Here is a 27569-nt window from a genome sequence, read left to right as displayed (position 1 = left end):
CAGGGAGCAGCTCAGGAGGGGAGTGCTTGCCTGCCACGGACTAAACCCTGGGTTCCAGTCCTAGAAGCGATGCAGGAATAAACAGGTGTAGGGCCCTGAGGAGAAAGCTAGGAAAAGAGGGAGAAAGGAGAGGACCTACGGCGCTAGCAGCCTTGTGGAGGTTCTGGGAGGCATGTGGTTTTTGCTCCGGCTGTGGACTGTGTCCACACAAGATCCAAACAAAAACATAAACAAAACAAACAAAACGAAAACGAAAAACAGGAAGAAAATCAAAGGTGTATAACCTGGCTGAGCCTCACCCTCATTGCCAGCTTCTGGGACCTCCTAACCAGAAAGCCAGGGCAGAAGCTGGCTTGAATGTCTCCAAGGGAGGTTGTCTTTTTGTAGGTAGAGAAAATTTAGAGATGTGACTCTAGGGCTCCTACAAGGGCTGTTAATACCGCGAGATTATCAGGTACGTGTGCAGTATGGAGGAGCACAGCAAAGCCTCGATCTCCCAGGCCGTGCACCAGGGGTTGTGGAGGAGACAAAAGAAAGGTTCTGCCCTCGCCTCTCCCGAATTTAAAATCCAATTCTCAAGGCAGGACTTGCAAAAATTAAACCGAATAGGACGGGGGCGGGTGGTGGTGTCAAAAACCGGTGCGTAAAACAATCGCCAACTTATGTTGCACAAGTCACAACTGCAATTTTTAAGGAGTTTTCAACGACTAGCTGGAGAAACACACAAGAAAGCAAATCTAAGATGGAAGAAAAGGTGGAGGATTCGAGTTGAAAATGACAAGGTGACGACTGAAAGCGTTTGGTGAAAAGCAGCCTCCGGCTGGAAAAGCAGAGTCAAAGGAGCACGGCCACCGAAAAACGAGAAAGGCCAATACATTTAGCAGTGGGTCGGTTTAACTGAAAGGCGGTTTCCTTTTTCTCCATTTGCTGGGTCCCAATTGGAAGCGCCCAGCGCACCCCTCTCGGATGGGGGGGCGGGGAGGCGAGTCCGGGAAGGGGCGGGGTGAGCGCGGGCGCGCGCCGGCTTCCCTCCTGCGCAGCGTGGCGTCACGCAGAGGGCGGGGCAGCTATATTACGTGCTCGGCACCGCCCCTGCAAGAGGACGTTGCGTGCTCGCTCGCGCCAAGCGAGTCTCCGCGTCTCCCTCGCGAACTCGGTGAAAGGAATTGGCGCCGTTCGACACCAGGCGGGTCCGCTCTGCAGCACGCACCCATCTCCAGCCGCAGCTGCCGCCTGGGCCGACGAGCAGCCACCACCAGTGGCCGACTGAGGGGAGCCGAGGTTGAGCCAGCACCCAGTGTGAATCGGGGCCCTCACCATGAGTTCCTCGCCTGTTAATGTAAAAAAGCTGAAGGTGTCGGAGCTGAAAGAGGAGCTCAAGAAGCGACGCCTGTCCGATAAAGGCCTCAAGGCGGAGCTCATGGATCGGCTCCAGGCCGCGCTGGACGACGAGGAAGCCGGGGGCCGCCCCGCCTTGGAGCCCGGGAACGGCAGCCTCGACCTGGGCGGGGATTCCGCCGGGCGCTCGGGTGCAGGCCTCGAACAGGAGGCCGCGGCCGGCGGCGACGAGGAGGAGGAAGAGGAGGAGGAAGGGATCGCCGCGCTGGACGGCGACCAGATGGAGCTAGGGGAAGAGAACGGGGCCGCGGGGGCGGCCGACGCGGGCCCGATGGAAGAGGAGGAGGCCGCGTCGGAGGACGAAAACGGCGACGATCAGGGCTTCCAGGAAGGGGAGGACGAGCTCGGCGAGGAGGAGGAGGGCGCGGGCGACGAGAACGGGCACGGGGAGCAGCAGGCTCAACCGCCGGCGACGCCGCAGCCCCAGCCCCCCCAGCAGCGCGGGGCCGCCAAGGAGGCCGCGGCGAAGAGCGGCGGCCCCACCTCGCTCTTCGCGGTGACCGTGGCTCCGCCCGGGGCGAGGCAGGGCCAGCAGCAGGCGGGAGGTAAGAAGAAGGCGGAAGGCGGCGGTCGCCCCGGGGCTCCGGCGGCGGTTGAGTGCTGCGTGGTAGGCTACGCGCGGCCGGAGGCCCGCCGGGTTGCTGGCGGGGACCGTGCCCCAAGCCTGCCGGAGCCCCGCTGGGGGAGGGCGCCGAGGGAGGGCGGGGAATCCCGGATTAGCCGCGAGGCCCGGGCTCGGCGTGACGGCGGCGCAGCACCTCCATTATGTGGCTGGGCGCCCGGGGCCGCGGGGGGCGGGGGCGAGCCGCAGCTGCCGCGGGGGGCGGGGGAGGAAGGGCGAGAGCCGCGCCGGGCCGCGGTGGCGCCGCCGTGCTGCGTGCGCGCGGTGCGGGCACATGTCTCGGGGGGAGGGGAGAGGCCCGAGGTCCCGGGGCGGGCGCGCTTTGGCGGCTCCTCGCCGCGGTATTGTGCAAGGAGCGCAGGGGCTCGGCGTGACGTCACTTCCGGCGGGCGGAGCTGGGCGCGGAGAGGGGCGGAAGACCAGTACAATGCGGCGGCGGGGCGCGCGGGCTGTGGGGGAGGGGAGGCAGCCCAGCCCCCCCCCCCCCGCGCGCTGGGGGCGGCGTGCACGTGGGCCCGAACCCGGGCCGCGCCTTCTTTTTGGGTTTCTCGAACAGTCGAGCGGCCCCGGGAAATGAACGGCCTCTCTAGACTGCGTCACTAGTTCCAGACCTCGTCTAACCCGATTGTTCTTTGAGATCGCGTTTGTTTCGTCGATTAAAAAATTGGTTAAAAAGATTAGCAGGGTACGGTCGAGGTTTTTTTTTCCACTGAGAGATAGAAAAGGTGCTTTTTGAGATTTCTGTGTTCGCTGTACCGATTTCTGGGATTTTTGTGGTAGCTTTTCGGCTTGGCTTCTTACAGAGGTGTTGTGTGTTATAGGAGATGGCAAAACAGAGCAGAAAGGCGGAGATAAAAAGAGAGGTGTTAAGAGACCTCGAGAAGATCATGGCCGAGGATATTTTGAGTACATCGAAGAAAACAAGTACAGCAGGTACAGGATGTTAACCTAGTTCTGCTCGCCACCCATTCCTCATGGGTTGATGGAAGAGCTGGTACCAGGAGACATTTCTGTCTTTCAGAGCCAAATCTCCTCAGCCACCTGTTGAAGAAGAAGATGAGCACTTCGATGACACAGTGGTTTGTCTTGATACTTGTAAGTGAAGCTTATTCTCCCCTTCTTTGCCCCACTTTTACCAAAAACAGTGGTTTTTTGATTCCAGATTGTTAGAAAACAGTATGTTGAACTTAATGGGGAAAACGTACGTTACAGTTTAAGGCAGGAAAATAACAGTTTAAGTTCAGATTCTAGTAGTAGTTTAATATCTGGTATGGCTTCCCTTAATCTCACAGGCTGTGTCAGTTTGATATTTCTGTGACTCGAGAATTGTTATTTTTAGGGATGTCAGATTAATGCCAGTGTTTGACTACCTAATGGAAACTTGTAAAACTATCTTGTTTTTACAGTAAGGCTTCTGCAACAGTCATTGTGTTTTTTGTGGAATTAAATATTGAGCTATTTAGGCTAGCTAAATATTTACTAATGATTTTTTCCCATTAGCACACAAGTGTATTCCCTATTCTAAAAGATTGTAATAATATTTTTTCAATAACTGCTCTTTTGTTCTCAATTCCAGTTCAGTAGCTGCTGCTTTAACATAAGTTGATTTCTTCCAAAAGACCTGGGGCAGCAGCAGTGGGCTATCACTGGGCCACTAGCTTTCTTCAGCAGCGAATGGTATCAATGGCAGCGCTGTAAATACTGCTACTTTACCCAAATGGGTTGCAATTATGAGGAAGTATTGCAAACCTTCTAATGGGCCTTGGCTGTCAGCTTCATGTTTTTTTAATCATAAAACGTTACATTGGTTTAGTATTTGATCAGAATGCAAAACTTTTCAGTGTTATGAGTAGAGCAGTGTTGAAATAAGTGCTTGAAAAATAAGATGAAGGTGTCAACCTATTTTGTTAGACGAGGAGTTGAAGCTTAGAGCCTTACGTTTTGCTTGTACAAATTGTTTCTATTCACATTTGTAGGGGGTGTAAATGTAAAACTCTTAAATAATTGATGGTTGAGTCTTTTGTAAAAAATGGAAGAGTAGTTGTTCAAGAGTTTTACATCAAATTCAGTTGCTTAAGTATAAAACTGCTAGTAATTGGCAGGGTGGTGAAGCAGTCGTTCAAGAGGTTAATATTGCCACTGTTAGGAAATCAGTTTTTAGTGCAAACCAGCTAGGAGTACCAATGTTAAGTGCAGTAATGGGTTTAAGCACAAATTGTTAACATTGAGAATTCTGTCAGGGATCAGGAACTTAAGGAGCAAAACTTATTTGAGAATTCCAATTTGTATATTTAATTTGACTGATACAAAGTAAACAGCATTTTAACTTGATTTAGAGTTCAGCTGTTTGCCAAGTGAGAATGAAAAGGTATATGTTAATGAGCTAGTGACCCAAAGGTAGCTAAAGATGTTTTGGATTTGGATAATCCAGAAAGTAGTTAATCCCTAATTGTTATACCTGGCAAGTTTGGGGAAGGGGGAACCTAAAGTCCCCTAATATTAACAGCTTTGGAACAGCTAGGTTTATAGGTTGAGACCGCCCTATTCATAAGTTTTAGAAAAGAATTTAGGACCTAAACTCTGGTGTTAAGTTACAGTGCAGGATTAACAGCTCATGCTCCTATTTTAAATGATTTGGTCATGGCCTCCCTTCAGTCTTGTTGTGGCACTGGTAAACTCCCTGGTTCTGGCATGCTTCACTTTGATTTCCTGCTATCCTCTACTGCTTGCCTCTAAACCAAGGTAAAGAGCAGAGCAGGTATGTATTAATGTCACATTGTCTTATTTTACATGCTGAAGACACATGTTCTTTGGTGTTAATTTAATAGGCAGTTTACTCTTCGGTACATAACTGATGAAGAGTGGCTTGGTGTGGGAGTGGGGATTAAATGGAAAAGTTGGAAAAGCATGATCTTAAAAACACTATGCAGCAGTAAAAATACACATGGAAATTTAGTAACCAAGTTTTGTCTGTAGCATAACACTTAACATTGAATGTCAAAAGAATAATATGGTATTTGATTACAGATAATTGTGATCTACATTTTAAAATATCAAGAGATCGCCTCAGTGCTTCTTCCCTTACTATGGAGAGCTTTGCTTTTCTTTGGGCTGGAGGAAGGGCCTCTTATGGTGTGTCAAAAGGCAAAGTCTGTTTTGAGATGAAGGTAAATTCAGTTTTGTGATGTGATTCCCCCCCCCCCCATCATTTGAGTTTTCATTTGAAATTTTTTCTCAATTACAAAAGGGGGTTGAAACCTTTTTTTAACAGTTAAATTTGTAGAATCAGAACTTGGCTGAACAGAGCCAGCTGCGTTTTTAATTAGGGTACTCTTTTTTTGTTGTTGTTTTAATAGTCACTAGGAAAGGCCAAGGGTGGTTTTTTTTGTTTTTGGAAAAGCTAAGTTCAGTTTTGTTGGAGAGAAAAATATGTAATGTATACTTGTGTATAAGGCCAAGAATTTAACTCAAATTCAAAGTGTTAATTTAATTAACTTCAAATTAAGCTTCAAATTTGAGTTTTAAGTGTTTATGTCACTTTGACCTGCCTGTCAATGGTGGGGGTGGGGTGTTGAAAGGTGAGGAGGTGGATAAGAAAGAGTCCTCTCATATTAATAGCAAGATGAGGATTAGGGTGAGACCCAAATGAGATAAGCCAGAGTTGAAGCTTTTACCTTCCTTGGTTTACAGTTTAATTGTTGAATGATTTAAATTTCAGGTTACAGAGAAGATCCCTGTTAGGCATTTATATACAAAAGATATTGACATACATGAAGTTCGCATTGGATGGTCCCTAACCACAAGTGGAATGTTGCTCGGTAAAGTTTCCATTTGACTCCCTTGGGCTCACAAATGATACAGTCAGCATTCTAAGTCTCAGTTTTTAGCTGTTCTAGTGTTTTGCAGATGAGTACTAGTCACACAGTAGGCACATGCCAAGTTTTAGTTTTTGTCCCTCTAGTTTCTGAAGTTACAAAAAGGTTAAAATGGAATTTTCCAAGTGACATGTAATTTGTTGACTAGCTTTGTGTGTTTATTCCACATAGCTTTCATCAATTCTGTATGATATAGGGCTAATAAGTCAAAGATTACTAGGTTACACACCTTTTTTGTGCCCTGTATCTTAAATAGTAATAATCAGATAGATGAGTCTTTGGAGTGTTTTAAGACATTGACTTCATAAAAGATATTTTCTTAGGTGAAGAAGAATTTTCTTATGGATATTCTCTAAAAGGAATAAAAACATGCAACTGTGAGACAGAAGATTATGGAGAAAAGTTTGATGAAAATGATGTGATTACTTGTTTTGCTGTAAGTTATACCTTGTAAATGAAACATCGTTAGCTACAGTGAACAATAAAGCATGATTAATGTAGATACAGCCCCTAGCTTTGGGTTAAAGACTTTGATACATGAACTGGGAACATCACAGTATTTTTGAGGAAGAAATCACTAATGCACTGACTAAAACTGTTAAGTTGGCCTGAAAACTAGAAATGGCCCATTATTTAGGGCAATATTCAGATTCTAGGTACTTGTCTTTCATTATTAACTAACCATCAAGTTTTTAGCATTTAATAAGTAACATATTTTACAAGATAAGCTTATTCATTTTTTTTTTCTCTTTAACAGAACTTTGAAAGTGATGAAGTAGAACTTTCCTATGCTAAGAATGGACAAGATCTTGGTGTTGCCTTCAAAATTAGTAAGGAAATTCTTGCTGGGCGGCCACTCTTCCCACATGTTCTCTGCCACAACTGTGCAGTCGAATTTAATTTTGGTCAGAAGGAAAAGCCATATTTTCCAATACCTGAAGACTATACTTTTATCCAAAATGTCCCCTTAGAGGATCGAGTAAGAGGACCAAAGGGGCCTGAAGAAAAGAAAGATTGTGAAGTAAGTTATGCTTTTTGCAAAGTTGGAAGCACTTGAAGATTGCTTTCGGCAAAAATGACATTTAGAAATGCTAAATGATTGGTATTTCTTGTGCTGCTTTTCCTGTTGCTCTCAAGCAGTGCTTTTTGTTTTTGTCATCTCTTCCTTCATGTGTTACGATATTTGGGTTTTTTAATTAGCTGCCTGTTAAGATTAGAAATGTTTGAACTTGAAATGACTTTCCTGCTGTAGGTTGTGATGATGATTGGCTTGCCAGGAGCTGGAAAAACTACTTGGGTTACTAAACATGCAGCTGAAAATCCTGGCAAATACAACATTCTTGGAACAAATACTATTATGGACAAAATGATGGTAAGTAAGATGAGATTGGATGTAGACAAGAAGGGAAAGGAGGATGTAGTTCAGTGGTAGGGCTGGCTATCGTATTTGAGGCCTTGGGTTCAATCCCAGCATGGCCAAACAAAGATGAGAAGGTGTTCTAGGTAACCTATTGGCCTTTTGTCTTTATCTGTCTTGTTACCCAGATATTGGAGTAAGAGCAAAACTACAGAAAATTAGATAAAGTAAGCTCTTATCTGTAGGGTAAATAGCCTTCTGGATATAGTGAAGAATTCATCCAGAAGTAAAGAGAATAGTGTATTGTTAAATAAGAAAAAAGAGACTTGTTTTTTTTGAGACAGGATGGAGTTCTGAGTGGCCTCAAACTACGGGATCCTCCTCTCTGCCTCCAGAGTTGGGATTACAGGCATGTGCCTGCACACCTGACTAGAGAGAAACTATTTTTGTAGTAGTAATGGAAAAAGACTTATAAAAGTCATGTCTTCCTATCTTAGATGTAAACACATATTAAATGCATGACTTAAGACTCAAAAGTTTTAAGAATTTCAACTTTTAAAAATAGGTGGCAGGTTTTAAGAAGCAAATGGCAGATACTGGAAAGCTGAACACACTGTTGCAGCGAGCCCCACAGTGTCTTGGAAAGTTCATTGAGATTGCTGCCCGTAAGAAGCGAAATTTCATTCTGGATCAGGTAAGCTGTAGCTTTGAAATTGAAGAAAAAGAAAATTAATTTGGAAATGGAATGTTTACAAATAAACTTCAATTTTTTTCCCAAGACCAATGTGTCAGCTGCTGCCCAGAGAAGAAAAATGTGCCTGTTTGCAGGCTTCCAGCGAAAAGCTGTGGTAGTTTGCCCAAAAGATGAGGACTATAAACAGAGAACACAGAAGAAAGCAGAAGTAGAGGGGAAAGACCTGCCAGAACATGCAGTCCTAAAAATGAAAGGTATGGAATTTATTTTCATTATCTTATATCTCTGATTTCTATGTTAAAAGTGAACAGTTTTAATAGCAAGACTGGGGAGTTACATTAACTCTTGGCACATGTAAATGTGTTTGGCTCATTCTGTTTTTTGGGAAAATGTCATTAGGCCTTGTTTAGTTAGATATTATAACCTGTTGAAAGTACTAGAGCCATTTTCAGGAATTGGGAAGTTTTAGGAGTGTAGATACTTGTAAGTTTCTTAAGTTTAGTTCGACTTTTTTCCTTGCAGGAAACTTTACACTGCCAGAAGTGGCCGAGTGCTTTGATGAAATAACCTATGTTGAACTCCAGAAGGAAGAAGCCCAAAAACTTTTGGAGCAATATAAGGAAGAAAGCAAAAAAGCACTTCCACCAGAAAAGAAGCAGAATACTGGCTCAAAGAAGAGCAATAAAAATAAGAGTGGCAAAAACCAGTTTAACAGAGGTGGCGGCCATAGAGGACGTGGAGGATTCAATATGCGAGGTGGAAACTTCAGAGGAGGAGGCAAGTTTCAGATCTTGATGTTATTTAATTCTAAACATACTTGGGTTTGTGAGTGGTTCAAGTGAAACATTACTTTTGTTCAACATTTTTTCAATAAAAAAAATTAGGTATGGTCTGGAAAGAACCACAAATTCTGTGTAAGTAGGTACAATACAATTAAACTAATTATTCCTTGTTTTTCATTTTCAGCTCCTGGTAACCGTGGTGGATATAATAGGAGGGGCAATATGCCTCAGAGAGGTGGTGGCGGTGGTGGGAGTGGTGGAATTGGTTATCCATACCCTCGTGGCCCTGTTTTTCCTGGCCGAGGTGGCTATTCAAACAGAGGGAACTACAACAGAGGTGGAATGCCTAACAGAGGGAACTATAACCAGGTAATGATCGGAGGTGGCTTGAGGGGCTGGTAATCTGTAATTCACCTGGGAGGTGGTAGGCTAATGTTGAAGATTCTCAGTAACAAAGAGCATATGTGTTAACAGACAGAAAACAAACCTAGTAATGGCAGATGAGTCCATTTGCTTTGCAGGTGTACTAACCAGCAACAATTAAGGTGGGTTTCTAATGTATAAAAAATTGAGATCACTGAGAAACAGAAAATTACCAGGGTTTCTGCATCGCCCCCCAAGCTTGGTGTCTCTAATATATGTCTGTTTCTGCCCCTCTCCCACCCATACCCCTACAAGCATGGTAAACATTGGGGTTCAGAGCTCTTAAAAGACTTTTTCTTTTCATAGAACTTTAGAGGACGAGGAAACAATCGTGGCTACAAAAATCAATCTCAGGGCTACAACCAGTGGCAGCAGGGTGTAAGTAATTCCTTATATGATTATATGTACATTAATTATATTTCGAGTTTTTCCAAGAGTGAGTCTTGAAAAAGATCCTATCCAGGGATTGAAGTGTTTATAAATATGAATAGAGCAAGGTGTGGATTGTGTTTTATCTATAGCAATAAATAGGTTGGAGATTGTTCTAAGTTAATATTTTCATAATAAATATGTGATACATCTTGTTCTTTTTACTGCTAGCTTTAATTGTGTAAACTAACCAAGTCACGTGTTTTCTTTTGTAAAGTGTATTGATAAATAATGGGCTATTAAAAAAATCTGGTTTGATAGAAATCAGAGGTATGACAAGTATAAATTTATTTCCAGCAGTTACTGTGAATTAGATCATTGTCATTTCCTAAAAGCAATTTGAGTGGCTTATTGATGTTTTTTTCTTTAAAAAAAAAATTTTCTCTTACAGCAATTCTGGGGTCAGAAGCCATGGAGTCAGCATTATCACCAAGGATATTATTGAATACCCAAATAAAACGAACTGATACATATTTCTCCAAAACCTTCACAAGAAGTCGACTGTTTTCTTTAGTAGGCTAACTTTTTAAACATTCCACAAGAGGAAGTGCCTGCGGGTTCCTTTTTTAGAAGCTTTGTGGGTTGATTTTTTTTCTTTTCTTTTTTGTACATTTTTAATTGCAGTTTTAAAGTGAATCGTAAGAGAACCTCAGCATTGTGCACGATAAGAGAATGTGTCAGTATTTCAGGGTTCTACATTTTATCTGTAAAATGTGACTTTTTTTTTTATCACAACAAAAGTAAAATGTTGCTTTGTACCTGGTGTCTTTTATTAAGAATTTACTCCCCCCATTTCTCACAGAGAATTAACAGTCGGGAGTCATTGTCACAATATAATAGAAATGTTAGCAACCAGATTCATGGAAGGACTAAGTGGTCCTCATGAATTGCGTAAGACTCTGTACTGCTCATATTACACTCCATCTTCTCTAGTTTTTTGGATAGTAGTGGAGGGGGTAAGCTAAGTAGTAATCTGACAAAATCTGGGAAGGCTTTTTCTGTCAGAATAACAATGGAATTGGCATAATTGGGATTGAAGATAAAACTTGAACTGAGATGGAGAAGATGGAGTGTATGTAGAAGGGCTGTTAAAAATGTAAAACCTTGGTTGCATTATTTGTGGAGGCTCAAACTTGTGAAGGTTAAATACCATAATTTTTCCATTTGTTCTGCATTTTGATTCTGAAAAGAAAGCTGGCTTTGCCCATTTCTTATTAAAAAAACTTGTTGTAAATCCAGTTGTCTAATGGGATCTATATGAAGTTAGCTATGTCTGTATGCCCTTCTCCCACAAAATACTGTATAACTAGTGTGCTTGTAGTAGTTAACTCCACCATCTTTGTAAGCTAATGAAATTGTGAGTCACCCATTTATATCTTAATTTTTAATCATGTCAGTTCTTGAATGGGTATCTCCTTAGCCTGCTGATTTCCTTTTTCTTTCTAAAAAAAAAAAAAAGTGGGTGGAGAAATTAATTTAGACGTTTGTTTGCAATAAAAAGAATTCATTTTACTCTTGTTTTGGGATTCTCGCCATCAAGGTTCAAAATCCCTTTATACAACTCCCAAGAGGAGAAATTTTAAGTGTGTGCTTTCTGGACAGCTTATTCTTTACTCTGTACTTAGAACATTTAGGTTTTAAAAACTTAAATGTATATTGACACTTGATTTATAAGTTGAATTCTTCCCTTCCCCTCCCCCCCCAGACGGCTTATAACATTTAATGAGGGGAAAAGGTGTACTGGCTGGGAGAAGTTAATGCTCACTGTATCATCTTTACAAAATGCTGACAGCTGTCCTCAACTGATAATTTTATATACATATATATGATACATGAAACTCTGGGAACAGATGCTTTTAGAAGCCATCATACAAGCCAGTCATTGATTTCACTACTACACAACACTGCTAACTTAACTAGTTATGTGATGACATTAGATCCCCTAATTGTAATTATATTGGGTTTGCACAGAACACTTAATCTTCTGAAGGATCCTCACTGAAGTGAGGGATCAGGAGTCAAACTGTAGAACTAAAATTTGACTTCAGTTTAGTATTTTGTTTTCAGGTTGCTTCTGGTAAGTTCAGGTTTGTTGTATTTGATTGTTCAGAATTTTGTCTTAGCCATTGAAAATCAGATTTTACTTGTAGGAATTTTCTTACTACAAGCTGGAGTTGAATTGTAGATGATGGTATAGGTAGGTAGGTGATGGTGTAGGTTCAGTTGACTTCGAAACAAAGGCTAATTACCGTAAATATTCTTAATAGTACAAGGTAGCATCTGTAGATTTTTGTCTTTTTAGCAGTTAACTTGGTACAACCCCTGGCATAAATTACTTTTCAGTATGTTAGGATTGTATATACCTGCCCATCTTAATCAGCATTTAGGTACTATACAGTTTCCATTTGTGCCTTATAAAAATCTTAGATACACCTTCCAGCTCAAATTTGTGCACCAAATTCATAGCCACAATTGCAACAGAAAAATAAGTGTCAAGTACTATTTGGCCAATATGCCTGCATCACCCCAAAATTTGGAGATGGGGTGATGGAATAAATGCTGCCTGAACGTGTTAGAATTTTAAACAACCTCATGATTATTAATAATACTGTCTACACTTGTGAAAGAATCTTACAATGTACTCATTCAGAAAAGGGGGCCAGGGATTTAGCTCAGTGGTTCTGGCGCCTCCCTCACAAGCGCAAGGTCCCAAGTTCGATCCCCAGTACCAAGAAAAAAACAAGGGGCAGACATGGTGGCACACACCTGTAATTCCAGCACTCGGGAGGTTGAGGCAGGAGGATCCTCACAAGTTGGAGGCCAGCCTGTGCTACTTAGTGAGTTCAAGGCCACCCTGAATGACATAGCAAGACCCTGTCTCAAAAAAAATTGCACCAGGGCCAGGGATTTAGCTCAGTGGTTCCGCCGCTTGCCTTGCAAGCACAAGGAACCAAGTTCGATCCCTGGTACCAAAAAAAAAATTGCACCAAATGGATAAAATTCAAGAAATGCCAAGTTTTGGTAGAACATTTATTGTGAAGGAGTTTTGATTTTTTTTTTTTTTTTTAATACCTTCCCTCTGCCTGCCACCCCTCACCCCCATGGCAAAAAAAAATTCTGAAACATTTAGTTTTGAACAGATGCTAGGGAAAACTAAGAGATTGCTTTGGGTTCAAAGTGGTTTCGTGTTGAATCAAAAATGGGGTAGGGGACTAGAGTTGTAGCTCAGTGGTACAGCACTTGCCTAAAGAGATGAATAGGAAAGAAGACAAAGCTAAGGAATAACCATGGCTATCAAAAACTTTTATTGCTGGTGGGCCACATCACACAACTGGCCTTTGCCTCTGATGACTGATCTAAGATGACTGATCATCAGTTTGTAGCCGTAATATCCAAGCAGCAGAATGAAGCTCTGAAATCTGAAATGGAGCTTGAGTTAGTTTGACCAGGTTGAGTCCAATGAACAAAAGGAAGCAATCTAAATTTTCTTAGAATTATTCTAGAAAACATAGTTGATAGTATTTTGAATTATTTTTCACCTGGGAATTTTATATTCATGGACAGATTCTGTTCTGTATTTAAAATTTCCTCAGTTTACAGGAATTGAGTGACATTTTTCTATAAACTTGTTCATTAACAAATTGGCTTTTTCTAGAATTATGTCTATAATGCATTCCACTGCAAAAAAATAATTTTAGTTTTTTAGGTAATGCCATACATTTGGACATAAAGATTAATTTAGATTTATGAGAATTATTTGATTTAAAAAATGAGAGTAAACTTAACTTTCCATAATTTCCACACATAATTAAAATGTTTTTTTATTAGCTTTTATGAGAGAAGTGTTTTCTCTAACCCCCACCCCATACTCATTCAGGTGCATTTCCCCTAGTAAAAAGTAAACCCAATATTTTATTCAAAGCCATTTTTCCTAAAATTCTTAAAAACTTTGTATTTGGATGTGATGGTAATTACATGTCTGAAATCAGTTGCCTAAAATTATTGAAAACAGTAAAACTGCAGTACCCTTCGTGTGGAGAGTCTGTTCCCTGGATGTTTTTCAGCTTGGGATTTTTGGCCATAGCTGTCATTCCTCTACTCATGGAGATACAGTGATGGTAAATCTAGCCAGTAAAGTTGTTTTGCAGTTTAGTCATCCTGTTTTTTGCTTAGCAGTCGCACTACGGGTACATGTAAGACACAAGTACTTTTTCTAGCTAACTCATGTATATAGGAGTGGACCTTTTTCTTATTAATCTTCAGTTTTATATCTGAAGATGAGCTACAGTATTAATCGAAGTAGTATGCAATTTTTGAGTGCGTTTGGGTAGAAAAGCATTGAAAAGTAGGAATATCCCAAGTATTTGTGTATGCCAGTTTATTTGGTGTCAACACCTAGATCAGTATCAAATCTGCAATGCAGTAGGACCTAGAGTTTAATTGGGAAGTAGTTGTAAAAGATTTTGTTCTTAACACTTTCTCATCCTTGCCAGTTGACTAAAAATACAGATGATTGAATAGTTTCCCTCCAACTTCATTTGTATGGTACGGTAGGTTAGAAATTGGTGGAAGGATTACATTCACGAAGTTTACCTAGCATTCAGAAAATACAACACCCAAGTATTTTGTGGAATCACTTGTGATTGTAAACCCAGTGTTAGGCCAGTCTATCAGTCATTGACTGGATAGAGGAACTTCTGGATACTTATTACTATGCTTTTAGGGTAGAGAATTTAGACATTTGTTTAATGTGTACTTAATTTTATTTGCCTAAGAGAGTAAGCCTAGAAAATTTGTTAAACCTGCATCTTGACAACACTGGGTTTTGCTTTCAATCTGAATCTGAGTGGGAAAAATGCTGTACAGTAGTAGAAAGTGATGAGGTTAGTGAGTCTGGACTACTAGACCAAGTCTGCAAACATCTCTTCAAGAAAGATTTCAGTTCTTTACACCATTATAGTCATTGCTTGGCAGTGCGTAATCTACTCATGTGCATGTTCAGTTTGATAATGTATAATACTGTAAGTTATTCAGGGATTCCAGGCTGAAACGCTAACATAGTGCAGTATCTGGTTGATAAATACTGAACTATTTGTAGCATGTTCTTTGCTGCTTTTTCCTTTGATAGGCCTGTTCCATGATATTAAAGAAGAAAGAATTAGTTGTACTTGGTAAACACTCAAAACCTTTGCTACAGTAGTATCTGTCAAAAAACTTAAGTCACTAAGAACAAAGATAGCTAATAGACATCGAGTTTATGTGCTATAAATATTTCAAAAGCATTGACAAGATAATAGTGATTACAGATTATTTGGCAACCAGCTTTTGAGCTGTTAAGGGAGAGTTATGGACAAGTACAAGAACAAAAGTTTCCAACATTATTTTTTTCTTTGAAAAGTAATAAAGCAAAAAATATGCTGATTTAAATTTCATCTCCTTTTCCTTAGTCTGTCCATGTGAATGTGCTGTGTGGAAGAGTAAAAGGGCCCAACTAAATGTGTTCCAGTGATTCTAATAGGTATTCCAAATTAATTGTATATTTAACAGTTGTTATGTTAGGGTTCTAAGATCACCTTCAGTAGAACTTCCTTATTTTTAAAGATGTGGGGAAAAGTAATTGGTAACCAGATGGACAGATTCTCTGTAAGAGAAAAGCAAGTTTTCTGATTTTCCCTTTGCATACCTGCACCGAGTACTTGGTGTCCTCTCTACAGTTGGACGTCCTTCCATAAAGCTGTGTATGAAAAACAATATCGACTATCCTCCCTAACGTTAGAGATTAAATAAAAACTTTAGTTCTAATGCAAAACAATGAGTAAGATTAAGATAACTTTCTGTCCTTGTTTTCCCAACATTTCTGCATTTATACACAAACTGCTTTAGAACATCTGGAAAACACTGCGCTCCTTTAGGATAATGAAGTAATTAAAATGTAAAGTCAGTTGGGAAGTAAATTTGACACGTTGACTGACAGAATGGGAAGGTTTGTGGTGTAAGGTCTGGTCATGCCAGTCCGGAGCATGTAACCTGTGTACATCTGAGTTTGATAACACTCGGAGGAAATTAATTTTTCCTACTACATACTCCAGAATAATGCTTAGATAAAATGAGAGGACCTGGGTGCAGGTGTAACTGTATAGGTAGCAACACTTAATGCGTAATGGCTCTGAAGGCGCAACCCTCATGGCTTCTAAAGAGCAGGCAACTCAAGGTTTCATAACCATTTCTGTTCATTACAAAAAGCCCCAACTAGAAAAATAAAATTTGTTTCAAAAATAAGCTGAATTTATGTGATAAGGGATGCCTTTTCACTTGTCTTCATGGTATAGTGGAAGAAACATTTCTATGGAAACTAATCTTTTATAAAAGCTGTATGTACAGAGATTATTTTGATACCAACTAAGGGCTTGCCCTTGTCATGGGTGGTTTACAATGTATGGGATTTAATTCCTAGAAAAAAGGTGGAAGAGGTACCACCCATTGCCTTGATCCATTCTTTGGAAGTAAGCAGTCTTTGTCTATTAATGTAATCAGTGGTAGCCTTAAGATGAAAATAATGTAATGTCATCCTTATTCTAGTGAATGGTTGAAAAGCACTTAAATATTTGAAACACATCTGTAGTGCTCACATTATAAACTTTAAATGCGATACTTTGAAGAATATATTCATAATAAAATTTTTCTTGTCCCAGCTGTTTCCCTTTTAAAAAACAATTTTAAGCTCTTAATGTATAAAGTAAGGTGTGTGGAAATACCAGTATTTGGGTAGTGATACTGGCATATTGACCTGATTTGATATTTACTGGATTATTTTAAGATGCTTCCAAAGTTTATTTTATTCTAGAGAACCGCTACAAATAAGAATTACAGCAATCGTTTTGATTTTTCTACTTTGCTCACTAAGGTCTGCTTACCGAAAGGATAGTGTATTACTTTAACATGACTTTTAAAGGGGTGGCTTGACCCCGTCACAGATTTTTATCTAGGAATAGGAGGATTCAAACCCTGTTTGATCCCTCTTTGCTGAAAAGTGCATAAACAGGAATCCTGAATTTATTATATAGACCTCCTCGCATTATATAATCGAAGCAAAGGGAAACCAGCGATGGAGTTAGAGGTACGTAGACTAATAAAGAGATGCTTGCAAATCAAATAATGGTTCTAGTGCAGTCAAGAATTCTTGTGACAAACTTGGTCAATATAAATCAAATCAGAAAAGAGCTTCTAATTTAAATACCCTGAGGTCCCTTTTACTGAGATGGAAAAGCAAGTAGTCAAGAAAAAAGGAGGGGTGAGGGAAGGGGAAAATGCATAAAGTGCTAGGAAGATTTATGAAAGTAGGTATTGTAGAAAAGCTGCCAGAAGTTTTCAAAACTAACAACTACAATTCTATTTTAATCAGCTACTTAGCTGGTACCTACTGCTATATCACCTAGTGTGAGATTTCGGAATTAATGGAACAATGAAGGAGGCAGTGTGCTGGAGGCTTCCAAGGGAATATGGAAGGTATGTTACTCTTACAGTTTAAAATTTACAGTTCAGAGTGGGATGAGGGGCAATTTTGGATCCTGTTTGTTAGCATTTAATAATTCAGTCTGTTTATTGACTACCTTTATCGGCATCTTTTGGAATATAAAAGTGAAAGTGGACTAGGTTCTTAGCAGCTAGAAATTTAGGCTAGGCTGGCCGTGGTGGTGCCTGTGATCCCAGTACTCTGGAATGCTTAGGGAGGATTTTAAATTCAAGCCCAGTGTGGTGAAAAGCGAGACCTTGTTTGAAAGAAGGGGTGGAGTAGGGATGTAGCTCAGCACCAAGGGCCTGGGCTCTGTCCCCAGTATAGCGCAAAGGGAAAAGGCTACACATGTAGCAGATACTAAGCTGGCCAGCAAAAGTGCCAACCAATGTTAAGAGCTAAAGCCCAAGACAGTGTGAGAAACTAAAGGACGGAAGTTTATGGAGGTGGATGAGAAGCATTACAAGTGGAGTGAGGAGTTTGAGTGGAGTCATGGATTTTCCAGTGGAAAGATGACAATGTACTGGGAAGTTTGGCAAAACCTCTCATAGCTAAGATTTGCAGTTGAGTGGCAGGATGAAAATAGGAAAGTAGACTGGAAGCGGCAAGACCACTTGGGAATAATGTGAAGATGTTCAGGAGAAAACTGACGTGCATGTAGTGACATTTGTAATGCAGTCCAACTAAAGTACACTGTAACTTTGTTTTGCCCAGGTCTTCAGTTTGTGCATTCTGCTGTGAAAATGAACTAACCTTGTTAAATGATGAAGGCATTGGAAATTTTTACCAGCTGAGAGGTTTCTTTGATTACTCAGGGTAAGATGTAATTGTGGTGTGGTAGAGCTAGAAGACAATGCAGTTGCCTGGTTTTACATGTTATATGTGTTAGTAAACTAAGTTGTGTCTTGTCTACATAGCTTGTTAAAATGTCAGATGATTTGATTAATGCTTATTATTCTTCCCTAGTCAAGCAGTGCTGCCTCTTAAAAACTTCATGTTTTTTGAGAACAGGGTCTCACTCTAGTGCAGGCTGGCCTCCAATTTGCAGCAATCCTGCTCCAGCTTCCCGAGTGCTGGGATTACAGGCTGCAGCACCACAGCTGGCAAAACTTCCATGTATTTAATCATGACCAGTTACATGTTGGTCTGTGCCAGTAAGAGTTGGCAGATTTTGTAATTGCATTTTCCTTTCCAGTAAATCAGTATTCAAGTCCAAGTCCTCTGTTTGGTGGCTACCAAAGCAGAATCAGTAAAACTTTTGTTAGAACGTGTGTTTGGCAACATGCATTGGGAGTTGTGGCATTTGGTAAACCACATGGCCTTTTACCCTAACCCTCACAGTGACAGTCACAAAATGCCTCTGGTGAAAGGAACTGAACCAAGCCCTTTTCCTTTGATTTTGAGAAGGTATGCAAAACAAGGTAATAGGTCTCTTCCTATGAAACACCAAATTGAAGGGACCAGTGGCTGAGAGCTTGTGTCTTATTCCCTTGCCATATTGAGCATCTACTTTAAGGAGGTCTGTTGCTCTCCTTGAGCTCCTGGACCCAGGCGATCCTCTTGATTCAGCCTAACCAGGACTGTAGGTGCAGGCCACAGGTTTTCTTTAAAAAGAAATGTTTACTAAAACCAATAGGAAGATTTCTCCTGGATGAGTTAATACTAGGGATTTGTGTTGGGTTAATATTGAGTGCCTTTATTCTTTTTAAAATTGCAGGAGATTGACTTGTCTGATTTACATTAAGGTAACACAATATGTGTAATTTTGACCAAACATTTTCATATCAAAACATACTGTGCATACTTTTAACTGAATTCACTTAAAATGTTGCATACTTCAAAAAACATTAAGACTCAACTGAAAACGTAAGGTGGTGATTTTGTTTTTAAGGCAAGTTAATACAGTTGGGATAGTTTCTTGAAATCTCAATTTTAAACTCATTGCTTTTATTGCAAAGAAACTTTTCCCACTAGGTTTTAGAATTCTTAATCACGCTGTCAGTAAATTCTAATATTTTAAGCATGCATGACAGGTCTGTTCCAACACAGGAATGCTGAGCTGACAGTAAAGGGTCACAATGAGTTGGCAAGTTTTCCTACGAGTATGAAAAAGACAGACTATGGTTGAAACATACTTTTTTTGTATGTATAAAATGCTCTGTGTAGTTCCAACATTGTTCACACTGACTTCAAGAATTCCATTTTCCATGTTCAGGTTGCTCAGTTGCTGCTGTTGGTTTGTTTTCTTTCAGGATCAAGGTGGGTGCTTTCATACAAAATCTTATTTTTTATTCCTTCTCTGGCAATTCTTTGCTGGATTCTTTGCTTTGCATAATTATACCTGCAGTGGAACCTTATAATATAAATTGTTAATATATATAAAGTTCTATAGAAATTTATAAAATTTAGCTATTCTTTATAATCACAATTTTTAAATGCTTACAGATGAAGATCTGAAGACTAAATTACAAATGTTCTAATAGAGTACTGTTTTGGTGTCACAATACCTATGAACAAAATCATACTTACATAAAATGAGGATTTGTCACCTTAGTTTTAAATTGTTTTACATTAATCATCAATAGAACAAACAGGGATGAAATAATTCAAAGAAGATTAACAAATGACAAACATTCCATTATGAACTGTTTATCTGTTCAAGCATTCAACAAATAGTATAATATGTGGCTATTAAAGGCAAAGGCATTCATTCCATCAACATTGCTTTGTAAGATGGATTTCCATTAAAAAGCCTTTAAAAAATAAGATTTTCAGAAGGTGGATTTCCCAATGAGATTTTTGGGGAAAGAACACATGCTTTTGAGATAGACATCCTACTGTGATCTTGGGTTTTCTGGAATAGATGGCAAACATACCAACATCCTAAAGTCACCACGATAAATCCTCCTACACCAACATCACATGATCTTCTAATTCTGCCTGTTAGGAATAAGCATAACCACTGTAATTATTAGACTATAGTTCCATAAGATCATTACCCCACCTAGAAAAATTGTTTTCCACAGAGAAAAAGGATTTTGCATAGAGATATAAACATAGATACTCACTAGTTAACAAAAAGTGTCCAAGTCCAGCCACAACAGATCCTAATGAACCATACAATACCGAATCCCGTGCACAGGGAATGTTTTCAACATCCAAAATTCCTAGGAGCTTAAAGGGCTAGATTAAAAAAAAAAGAACCTAGATTGAACAAGAATATTTTAGTTCAGAATAATTAGCAAACATCACAGTGCAAACAGTTTACTGTATTTGAAGGGATAAACTAGAATAGAGCCAGTCAACAACCCTGGATCAGTTAATACTGTATTTGATTATTCTGTTAAATACAGTTGAACCTATAAAATTAGAAACATTGAAAATTTGTCCAGAAAGCCTGAAGCAGTAATAAAACTCTACATTCTGACATAACTTGTTAATCAGCTGATTTTTTGGGAATCAACAACTTTCATTTCTTTGAGAAGTGTAAATGAGAAAAGTTACTTGAGCCATGTTTGCTTGTAGTAGTTAAACGGTGTTAAGAATTCCTAAAACATTTTATTTTCAGGTTTATTGGTGTTTAGATGAATAGCACCGGTTATAACCTTTTACATTAACATGAACACGGGTAATGTATTTCTCTGGTCCCAATTTCCTTGCCTGTCACATGAAGTTGCAGATTATTAATCTGATTGATATTATATGGAACCCACAGCTAGGTAAATCCTGACTGAATTTTTGTGTCAGCACTGCCTCAATCTACAATGAAGGGGGATTGAGTTTCTCCAAGTGCTACAGTGAATTATCTTTATTGTATTTTATTTTCTCCATTGTGTTCAACCAGATGTCTTGTCAGTCCCATAGACCTATCTGTGACTGGCAGAAATTTGTTTTGTGGGACAGAATCTCGCTATCCAATCACTCTACCTCAGCTTCCTGAGTTCTGGGATCACAGGTGCACACACCACCATGCAGGCTTGACTATGACATTTCTGTCAAAGGCCTACAGGGCCTGGGTTGTGTGTCTCAGTGGGAGAGAGCACTTCTCTATTATGTGGAAGGTCCTGGATTTGATCTCCAGCAGTGTTAAAAACATTCAAAAAACTTAAATGATGCTGGTTAAATGTAAAGTCTTCCACTACTGCTTTAAAAAAATACATTGGTATAGTGTGAGGCAGCGAACCTAGGAGGGAAAAGTACACAGTACAAAGGACTGAAAGGCAAGCCATAGTGAAGGTTGAGGCATGAAGATTATTCTATTGTGTATCACCCATGTTTGCTTCTTTGACTTAAGCATCTGCTGGTAAAGACAAAATGTGACTTATTTCATATTAAAGTAAAAATTACACTCTTGAACTGTTTCATTTTTTTCCTTTTGCCTTTCCCGTTCCCCTGTCCCCACACAGGATTGCATCACTAATAACCCAGAAGGCACGTGTTCTACTTGCAGGCTTTAAAAGCTCTGTAGTGCAGTGTAGATCTGAACATAATCAAAAGGCTGGGGGTACTTTCTTAGCTCAAAAAGCTCAGGAGTAATGTGTTCAGGGGAAACTGCTCTGAATGCTGGACTGTGCTCCAGCCAGGACCAGTGAATGCCATCACCTTCAAACCAGCCCACTTCCCTAGGGTTGGATACCAGGCCTGAGACCTGGGAATATGCTTCTCGGCACTCGTTCTACCAGGTCTTAGATGCAACTAAGCAGCTTTACCATAAATGCTGCTTTCATTTGGATTCCCTTCCATGATAGGGATGGAGCATGGTTCCAGGATACACTGTAGTCTCCAGACAGTGTAAATGTTACCCATGCTATTTTATATCAAGCACACTGAAATAGGCCAGAGCTAGCAAGTACATAGGGACTTTGAACTTTCCAGAAAGATTTTCAAGTCTCACTGTTAATAATATCTTCAGAGACTTCCAGGTATGAATAACAATTGGCTTGAAAACATGTATTTAAGCCTTAAACAGAGTCCTCACTGCTTAACGTCCTGCATATATAGCCAATCAGTCCCACCCCCCAAACAACTGTCTGGTCTAGTAAGTATCATATGCTTGGTCTAGTAAGTATCATATGCTTGAGAAACTTTGGTCTAGTGAAGCCCTTAATTTCACAGCCTCTTGATATTCCTAACCAGGCTTGGACTTTCAGTAAAAGGTTGAAACAGTACCAAAAGGAGATGGATATCTGACACCAAATGCCTGTGCTGTTCTATCAAAATGTATTGCTCAACTCTTAAATCAAGGTTCAGGGAGGAGCTGTTCCCAAAAATTACACATCTAGTGAGAATCTGCACTGGGTATTAAGATCTTTGGGGAAAAAAAATTGGGGAAGGATGTACAGAGATTTGAAGCCACAATACTCCTGGTAACCTCCTGTGAACCAGCCTTCAGCATTTACAGTGATTTAGAAAAAAGGGGTCAAGAAACAAAAATTGCTTGAAGAATTCCACTTCACTAAAGTACTTTTTTAATACATGCATTTAACATTTCTCATTTATTCCCTTAAGTAGCTTGCAAACTTGTCACTGACAAATTTAACCCTTTAGAGGTGAAGGAATTCTTACTAGATGCAGGAAAATTACCAGCTCACTTTGAACTCAGGAGAGTTCAAGAATTTCCACATCAAATTAGGGCCATTTAAATCTTGTATCAAAGGGTGACCTGGATTACCTTTAGAGCTGGTCTTCCCCGACCACTTTGAGCAGTCTTCCTCCCAGTTCGATTTGGCTAGAGCCCCACCCACAATGCTATCCCATCTGCCTATGCTCTGCTTACCCCTCATTCTAGTTTTAACTGCCTTCGGGGAGGTATTTGTCCACTGCAGTGCAGGGAAATACCACTGTCAAGGGCTGGGGGAGACACCCCCTTTGCAAAAAGCCATCTCATGCTGGTGAAATACTGTGTTGAATCATTTACTTGGTGTAAAATACAGCAGTGTCTGCTGGTTCTGCCACCAGCTCTCGCAGCAGCTTTGCTGCTGTCCTCTGCAGACCTTGTATGTTCCACTGCCCTTTCTCCGGAATGGAATCTTCCTAGGTATCTCAAGGCTTTTAGTTAAATGTCATTTATGATGGTGACTCAAATCGGTGAGTCAAACTCCAAAACCCTAGTCAGTGATGGCAAACCCTAGAGCTTTCAACAGCCAGCTGCAGCACGGGTGCCACAGGCTCGCCACCACTGTTCTAATCTCCCAAGCTTCAGTCTCATCCATCTGCCTGCTGAACTTCAAAAACAATTACTTTTCAGCTCCAAACCTTTCTGTAAGGGCATCTCAACAGCCTAGGAAGCTTTCAGAGCTATTCTTGATCCCTATCACATCCACGCTGTGTATGAGCAGGTGTGGAAGGATCAAAACATCCTAAGCTAAACCACTTTCTCAACTTTATTGTTCCTACTACCAAACTGCCATCTGCTAACAGCGTCCAGATCTTCACTGCAGTCCTAGAAATGTATACAATGCTTTGCTTTCCTTAAGCACAGCTCCGCAGGCCCCACTGGGGCAGGCTCTGCCTCTTCACGTGCTCCACATCCGGCCACTGGCGCCTCAGTCCTAACAAACGTGGTGGTCACTGCCTAGCAAGGCTGCTCTGCTCCTGGACTTTGTGAGGCTGGCTCAGTAAACGGAATTCTTACTGTACAATTCCCCAAGGAGAATGTGGGGTCTATTAAGGACTATGATTTTGCTTGTTTAAATCAAGCCTATTCCCTAGTACCTAGTTAAATGCCTACAGTTTTTTGAATGAGTAATGAATATGGAATTCGCTGGAATGTGAATTTACCTTTATGTACTAAGTTACTTCAAAGTTTGTCAAAGAACAAGAATGAGGGCAGGTGAAACAAGGGTTTGTTGACACAGGGTTTCACTGTGTACCTCAGGCTGGTCTCAAAATTCTGCCTCAGTCTCCTGAGTGCTGGGATTACAGAGAAAACCACCATACTCGGCTGAGTTTTTAAGGGCTGTCTAACTTGTTCAAACTACCCTCTCCTGGAATGTTCACTTGTCCTCTTTAAAAGAACTCTGGTTTCCTTTTCTGACACTAGCCCGATCTGTTAAACACAGCTTATGTTACATTAAATTTATTATCTCTGCTATGCAAGTTTTTTTTTTTTTTTTATGAGCAACCTGTTTGTAACAGGTCCTTTAAAAAAACCCTCCTCCCAACGTGGTAGTGCTGTTTTTAGGCTTGTAGCCACCCTGCATTTCACTGACTACAGTACTGTTTTGCTTGCTACGATGCATCAAACAGGTCTGTAATGATTAATTTTTTCCTTTAATTTGTTTCTAATGGATTAAAAATTTTGGACAGTCACATAAAGGATAAAAGTCCAAGATCCCATATCCAGATCTAGAATTTAGTGTTTGCAGTTGTGGTGCAAGTTTCAAAAAAACAAAACTTTTTTTTTTAAACACTATTACAAATGGTATATGACAGTAAAAACAATACCAAAACCTGTAGTGGCATTAAATGCAAAATAATTTTTTTGTTTTTGTTTTTTTTGAGCTGCAAAATAATTCTATCCAACATTTATTTATGGCTAATAGGAAGATCTGATGCCCTCGCCAAATTTAGAAATCTCCAGAGAAGAGCAAGAAGTTAGCAAACCTTTGGAGCAGAGTAGACCACCCCCCAAAATGGGGTAACGTGGAGCACACAGAGTGCCTTCACACTCTGCTCAGGACAGGTCATGTTAGTATTATTTACTATTTTCTGAACACCCAGGAAGAGTGGACTATAGTTACTACCTTCCAATTATGCTACAGTGTAACTGTGGAGTAACATGGGTTGCACAGGAGATGGGGAAAGAAACCCCTCCTTCGGCTCTGGGGGGTCACTGTAGCGGGGAGAGCTGCTTTTAACCACTGCATCAACAACTGGGCTTTGTTCCCTGCCCCGACTGCAGGATGGAAAGTGCACCCAGGATAGCAGAAGACGAACTGAGGAGAAGAAGGCCCAAGACAGGGCTAACAGCTGAGGCAGGCTGTTGCTTGTGCAGTGTCGCACACTCCTACTTCTCTGATTTAGACTCAGAAAACTTGTTCTCTTGCGGTACTACAGATCCTCCTCTAAATTAACCTTATTGGCACATTTTAGACACATAACATTCATCATATGTAATGTATACCTGCATATGATATAGCTTGATTTTTTTCCCCCCCATTCCTCTCCCCTCCCTTCAACTCCTCTGAACTTGGGATCCTCCAGTCTCAGCCTCCTAGAGTGCTGGGATATAAGGCATGCACCATTACACCCAGCTTCACCATTTCATTTAATCTGCTGTGGCCAAAAACTCATCGGAATATAACAAACCTTTCATTCCCTGGCATCTACTAATACTCCCTCTGTTTAAAAGTAGCGTGCATTAAAAACCAGGGACCTGTCCTCGGAACCTTTTCTAGCACAATACAGTGCAGTGCCCCTGTCTGCAGAATTGATCACAGGATTCACTAATGCGAGCTGTTTCATAACGGCCCGCAGCTAAGTCATTAATTGTGCGGGTCCCTTCCTCCCCTAGTTCCCGACAATCTGTACTGGCAATTTCTATACAAATGTCAGGGAAGGAAGGACAAGGACTCAAGTGCTCTAGTGGCTTCAAGCCCACGGCGGCGGCGAAACCAGACACGTGCGCTGGGCTAGGAGCCCAGCCCGTGTCCCCGCGCGCCCCCCTCACCCGCCGCGCGCACCCCTCCGGGTTACCTTCCTCTTCCCGGGTTCGCCGGGCTCCGGCGCGGCGGCCATGACCATAAGTCCGCAATTCCCGCGCCCGCAGCGTCCACCCGGCCGCCGGGCGGAAGCTGCGCCAGCCCCGCCCCCGGCCCGGCCACCCCCGTGTGCCGGCCGCCATTTTAGGGAATGTTCCCGAGGCTCTGCAGCGGTAGCGGCAGTGCCTCGGCGGCCACCTCCTTTGTTCACTCGAACTCGTCACGGTCTACCCAGCCCGCAACCAGACCGTAGGACCAGGAACCTTGGAGAAGGCAGGCAGGAGAAACACCCAGGGCTGACAGATTCCAGGCGGGTAGGGCGGGCAGGGCGAGGACGAAGGCGGGCCCTGACACGTAGAGTCTGAGCCTCTTCGCGCTTCAGCCCCCCCCCCGACCCGCCCTAACCGCCATTATTAACCGTCGCCCCTGCGCGCGCTCACGTCAGGGCCGGGAGCGCGCTGCGCGCCGCCGCTGCTTTGTCCTGCGGGGCGGGCCCGATGTGGCCCCCGCGCGCCCCCAGCCCGGTCCTGGCCCGGAAGTCGCCTCGCGCCGGCTCGGCGGCCCTCGTCCCCTACGTGTCCTTTGTCCTTCCGGCGCCGGGACGAATTCTCGGCGTCGGTACCGCCCGCGGCTCCCCGCACCCCGGCATCGCAGCCATTTAGTCCTTAGCGCTGCTGCTGGCGGATGGTGCTCCCATGCCCACACCATCTCCCTGTTGGCCGCGTCACAGCTTACGGCACCGCTCCGCGCGCCTGAAGGGGATTGGGGACAAAATGGCGGCGCCTGCGCGGGGCCCTGGCCGACGTCGGCCCGCACCGCTCCTCCGCGTCTAGTGTTCCCGCCTCACCCTAGCCTCCTTTCCTCGGTCTCCAAGGGCGCCCTGGAGCTGCCGAGCGGGGCGCTGTGCGCGGCCGGTCGGGCGTCCCCGGCTGGGCTCTTTCTCCCTGCTCTTTCGAACTTGACCTTCGCTAAGCACATTTCCCTCGTCCCCATCACGAACACATCCCCAGGACAAAACAGTGCTTTGTATTTGTGCGCTTATATGTGACAGGTTTTATTTTGTTTAAGTATCCCTTGAAACGTGACAGCTGCAAACTGCTGTGATGTTAGGGACAGAAGTCAGCCCCCCGCTGGCGGCCTGGCCGGTTTGGGGCTCTGCTGAAATTCTCCCGCCGGTAGCGCTCTGAACTCAGTCTGGAAGATGTAATTTAAGGCAGCAATAGTCCATAAAGAAGGGCGGAATTCTTTTAAAGTAATTCCTAATTATGTTATAAAGGAAGGAGAACTGGGAAAGTACCAGGTGAAATACCAGTGCCACCCTATTTTACTTTTTATTGTGATTGAGAAATTGGCAGAGTAGACTTAGTAGGGGCCCATTTCATTTTTCTTAAAAGAATATTTTGTATTTTTTATTTTTTGTAAATTTTAGTATTAAAATTTTTAGTTGCACAAATAATTTCATAATACTTGCCTTTAAAAAAAAAAGTGAAAATTAAAAATCTTTCACTATTACTCTTCCCGCTCCTTTCTCCAAGATAAACACGAGTAACAGTTTAATGTGCCTCTTTATTCTGTTTTCCTTTTTCTTTTCCTTAATTCAAAGTTATCAGCTGGGCATGGTGGCTCACGCCTGTAATCCTAGCACTCAAGAGGCTGAGGCAGGAGGATCACTGCAAGTTCGAGGCCAGCCTGGGCTACATAGTGAGTTCAGGGCCAGCCTGAACTACAAGGGAGACCCTGACACACACACACACATGCACACGTTATGAATAGA

General features: G+C 41.9%; 2 protein-coding genes across 7 annotated transcripts; one reads left to right on the top strand and one right to left on the bottom strand.

Annotated features, from left to right (window-relative positions):
• The first annotated feature begins 1082 nt into the window (after positions 1-1082).
• On the top strand, positions 1083-21449 carry Hnrnpu (heterogeneous nuclear ribonucleoprotein U). 5 transcript variants are annotated; one of them, XM_087194062.1, is made up of 17 exons: positions 1083-1943; positions 2842-2953; positions 3042-3115; positions 5048-5187; positions 5739-5838; positions 6219-6331; positions 6653-6916; positions 7148-7267; positions 7818-7946; positions 8032-8200; positions 8469-8723; positions 8913-9097; positions 9458-9529; positions 15028-15098; positions 16645-16697; positions 16983-17086; positions 17808-21449. In XM_087194062.1, exons 1-14 carry the CDS (start codon positions 1319-1321, stop codon positions 15073-15075), a joined length of 2406 nt encoding a protein of 801 aa, XP_087050188.1. In that variant the 5' UTR covers positions 1083-1318; the 3' UTR covers positions 15076-15098; positions 16645-16697; positions 16983-17086; positions 17808-21449. The 5 variants fall into 5 exon arrangements, with proteins under 5 accessions (XP_087050188.1, XP_087050187.1, XP_087050186.1 ...); XM_087194061.1 differs by lacking the exon at positions 16645-16697; XM_087194060.1 differs by having other exon boundaries at positions 16645-17086.
• Cox20 (cytochrome c oxidase assembly factor COX20) lies at positions 10288-26218 on the bottom strand. Of its 2 annotated transcripts, XR_205624.3 has the most exons (5): positions 25791-26218; positions 20162-20276; positions 19970-20033; positions 19229-19446; positions 10288-12999 (listed from the first exon to the last, which is right to left on the bottom strand). XR_205624.3 is itself a non-coding variant. In XM_004853497.3 (4 exons), exons 1-4 carry the CDS (start codon positions 25836-25838, stop codon positions 19314-19316), a joined length of 360 nt encoding a protein of 119 aa, XP_004853554.1. In that variant the 5' UTR covers positions 25839-26218; the 3' UTR covers positions 19020-19313. The 2 variants fall into 2 exon arrangements, 1 of the variants encoding a protein (XP_004853554.1); XM_004853497.3 differs by lacking the exon at positions 10288-12999 and having other exon boundaries at positions 19020-19446.
• Between the last annotated feature and the right edge of the window lie 1351 nt (positions 26219-27569).

Source organism: Heterocephalus glaber, unplaced genomic scaffold, assembly GCF_053883595.1.
Source record: "Heterocephalus glaber isolate CG9 unplaced genomic scaffold, H.glaber_assembly_v1.0 deba00001600, whole genome shotgun sequence".
Lineage (NCBI taxonomy): Eukaryota > Metazoa > Chordata > Mammalia > Rodentia > Bathyergidae > Heterocephalus > Heterocephalus glaber.
The sequence above is the reverse complement of the archived record's forward strand: the minus strand, read 5'-3'. Positions and strand labels throughout refer to the sequence as shown.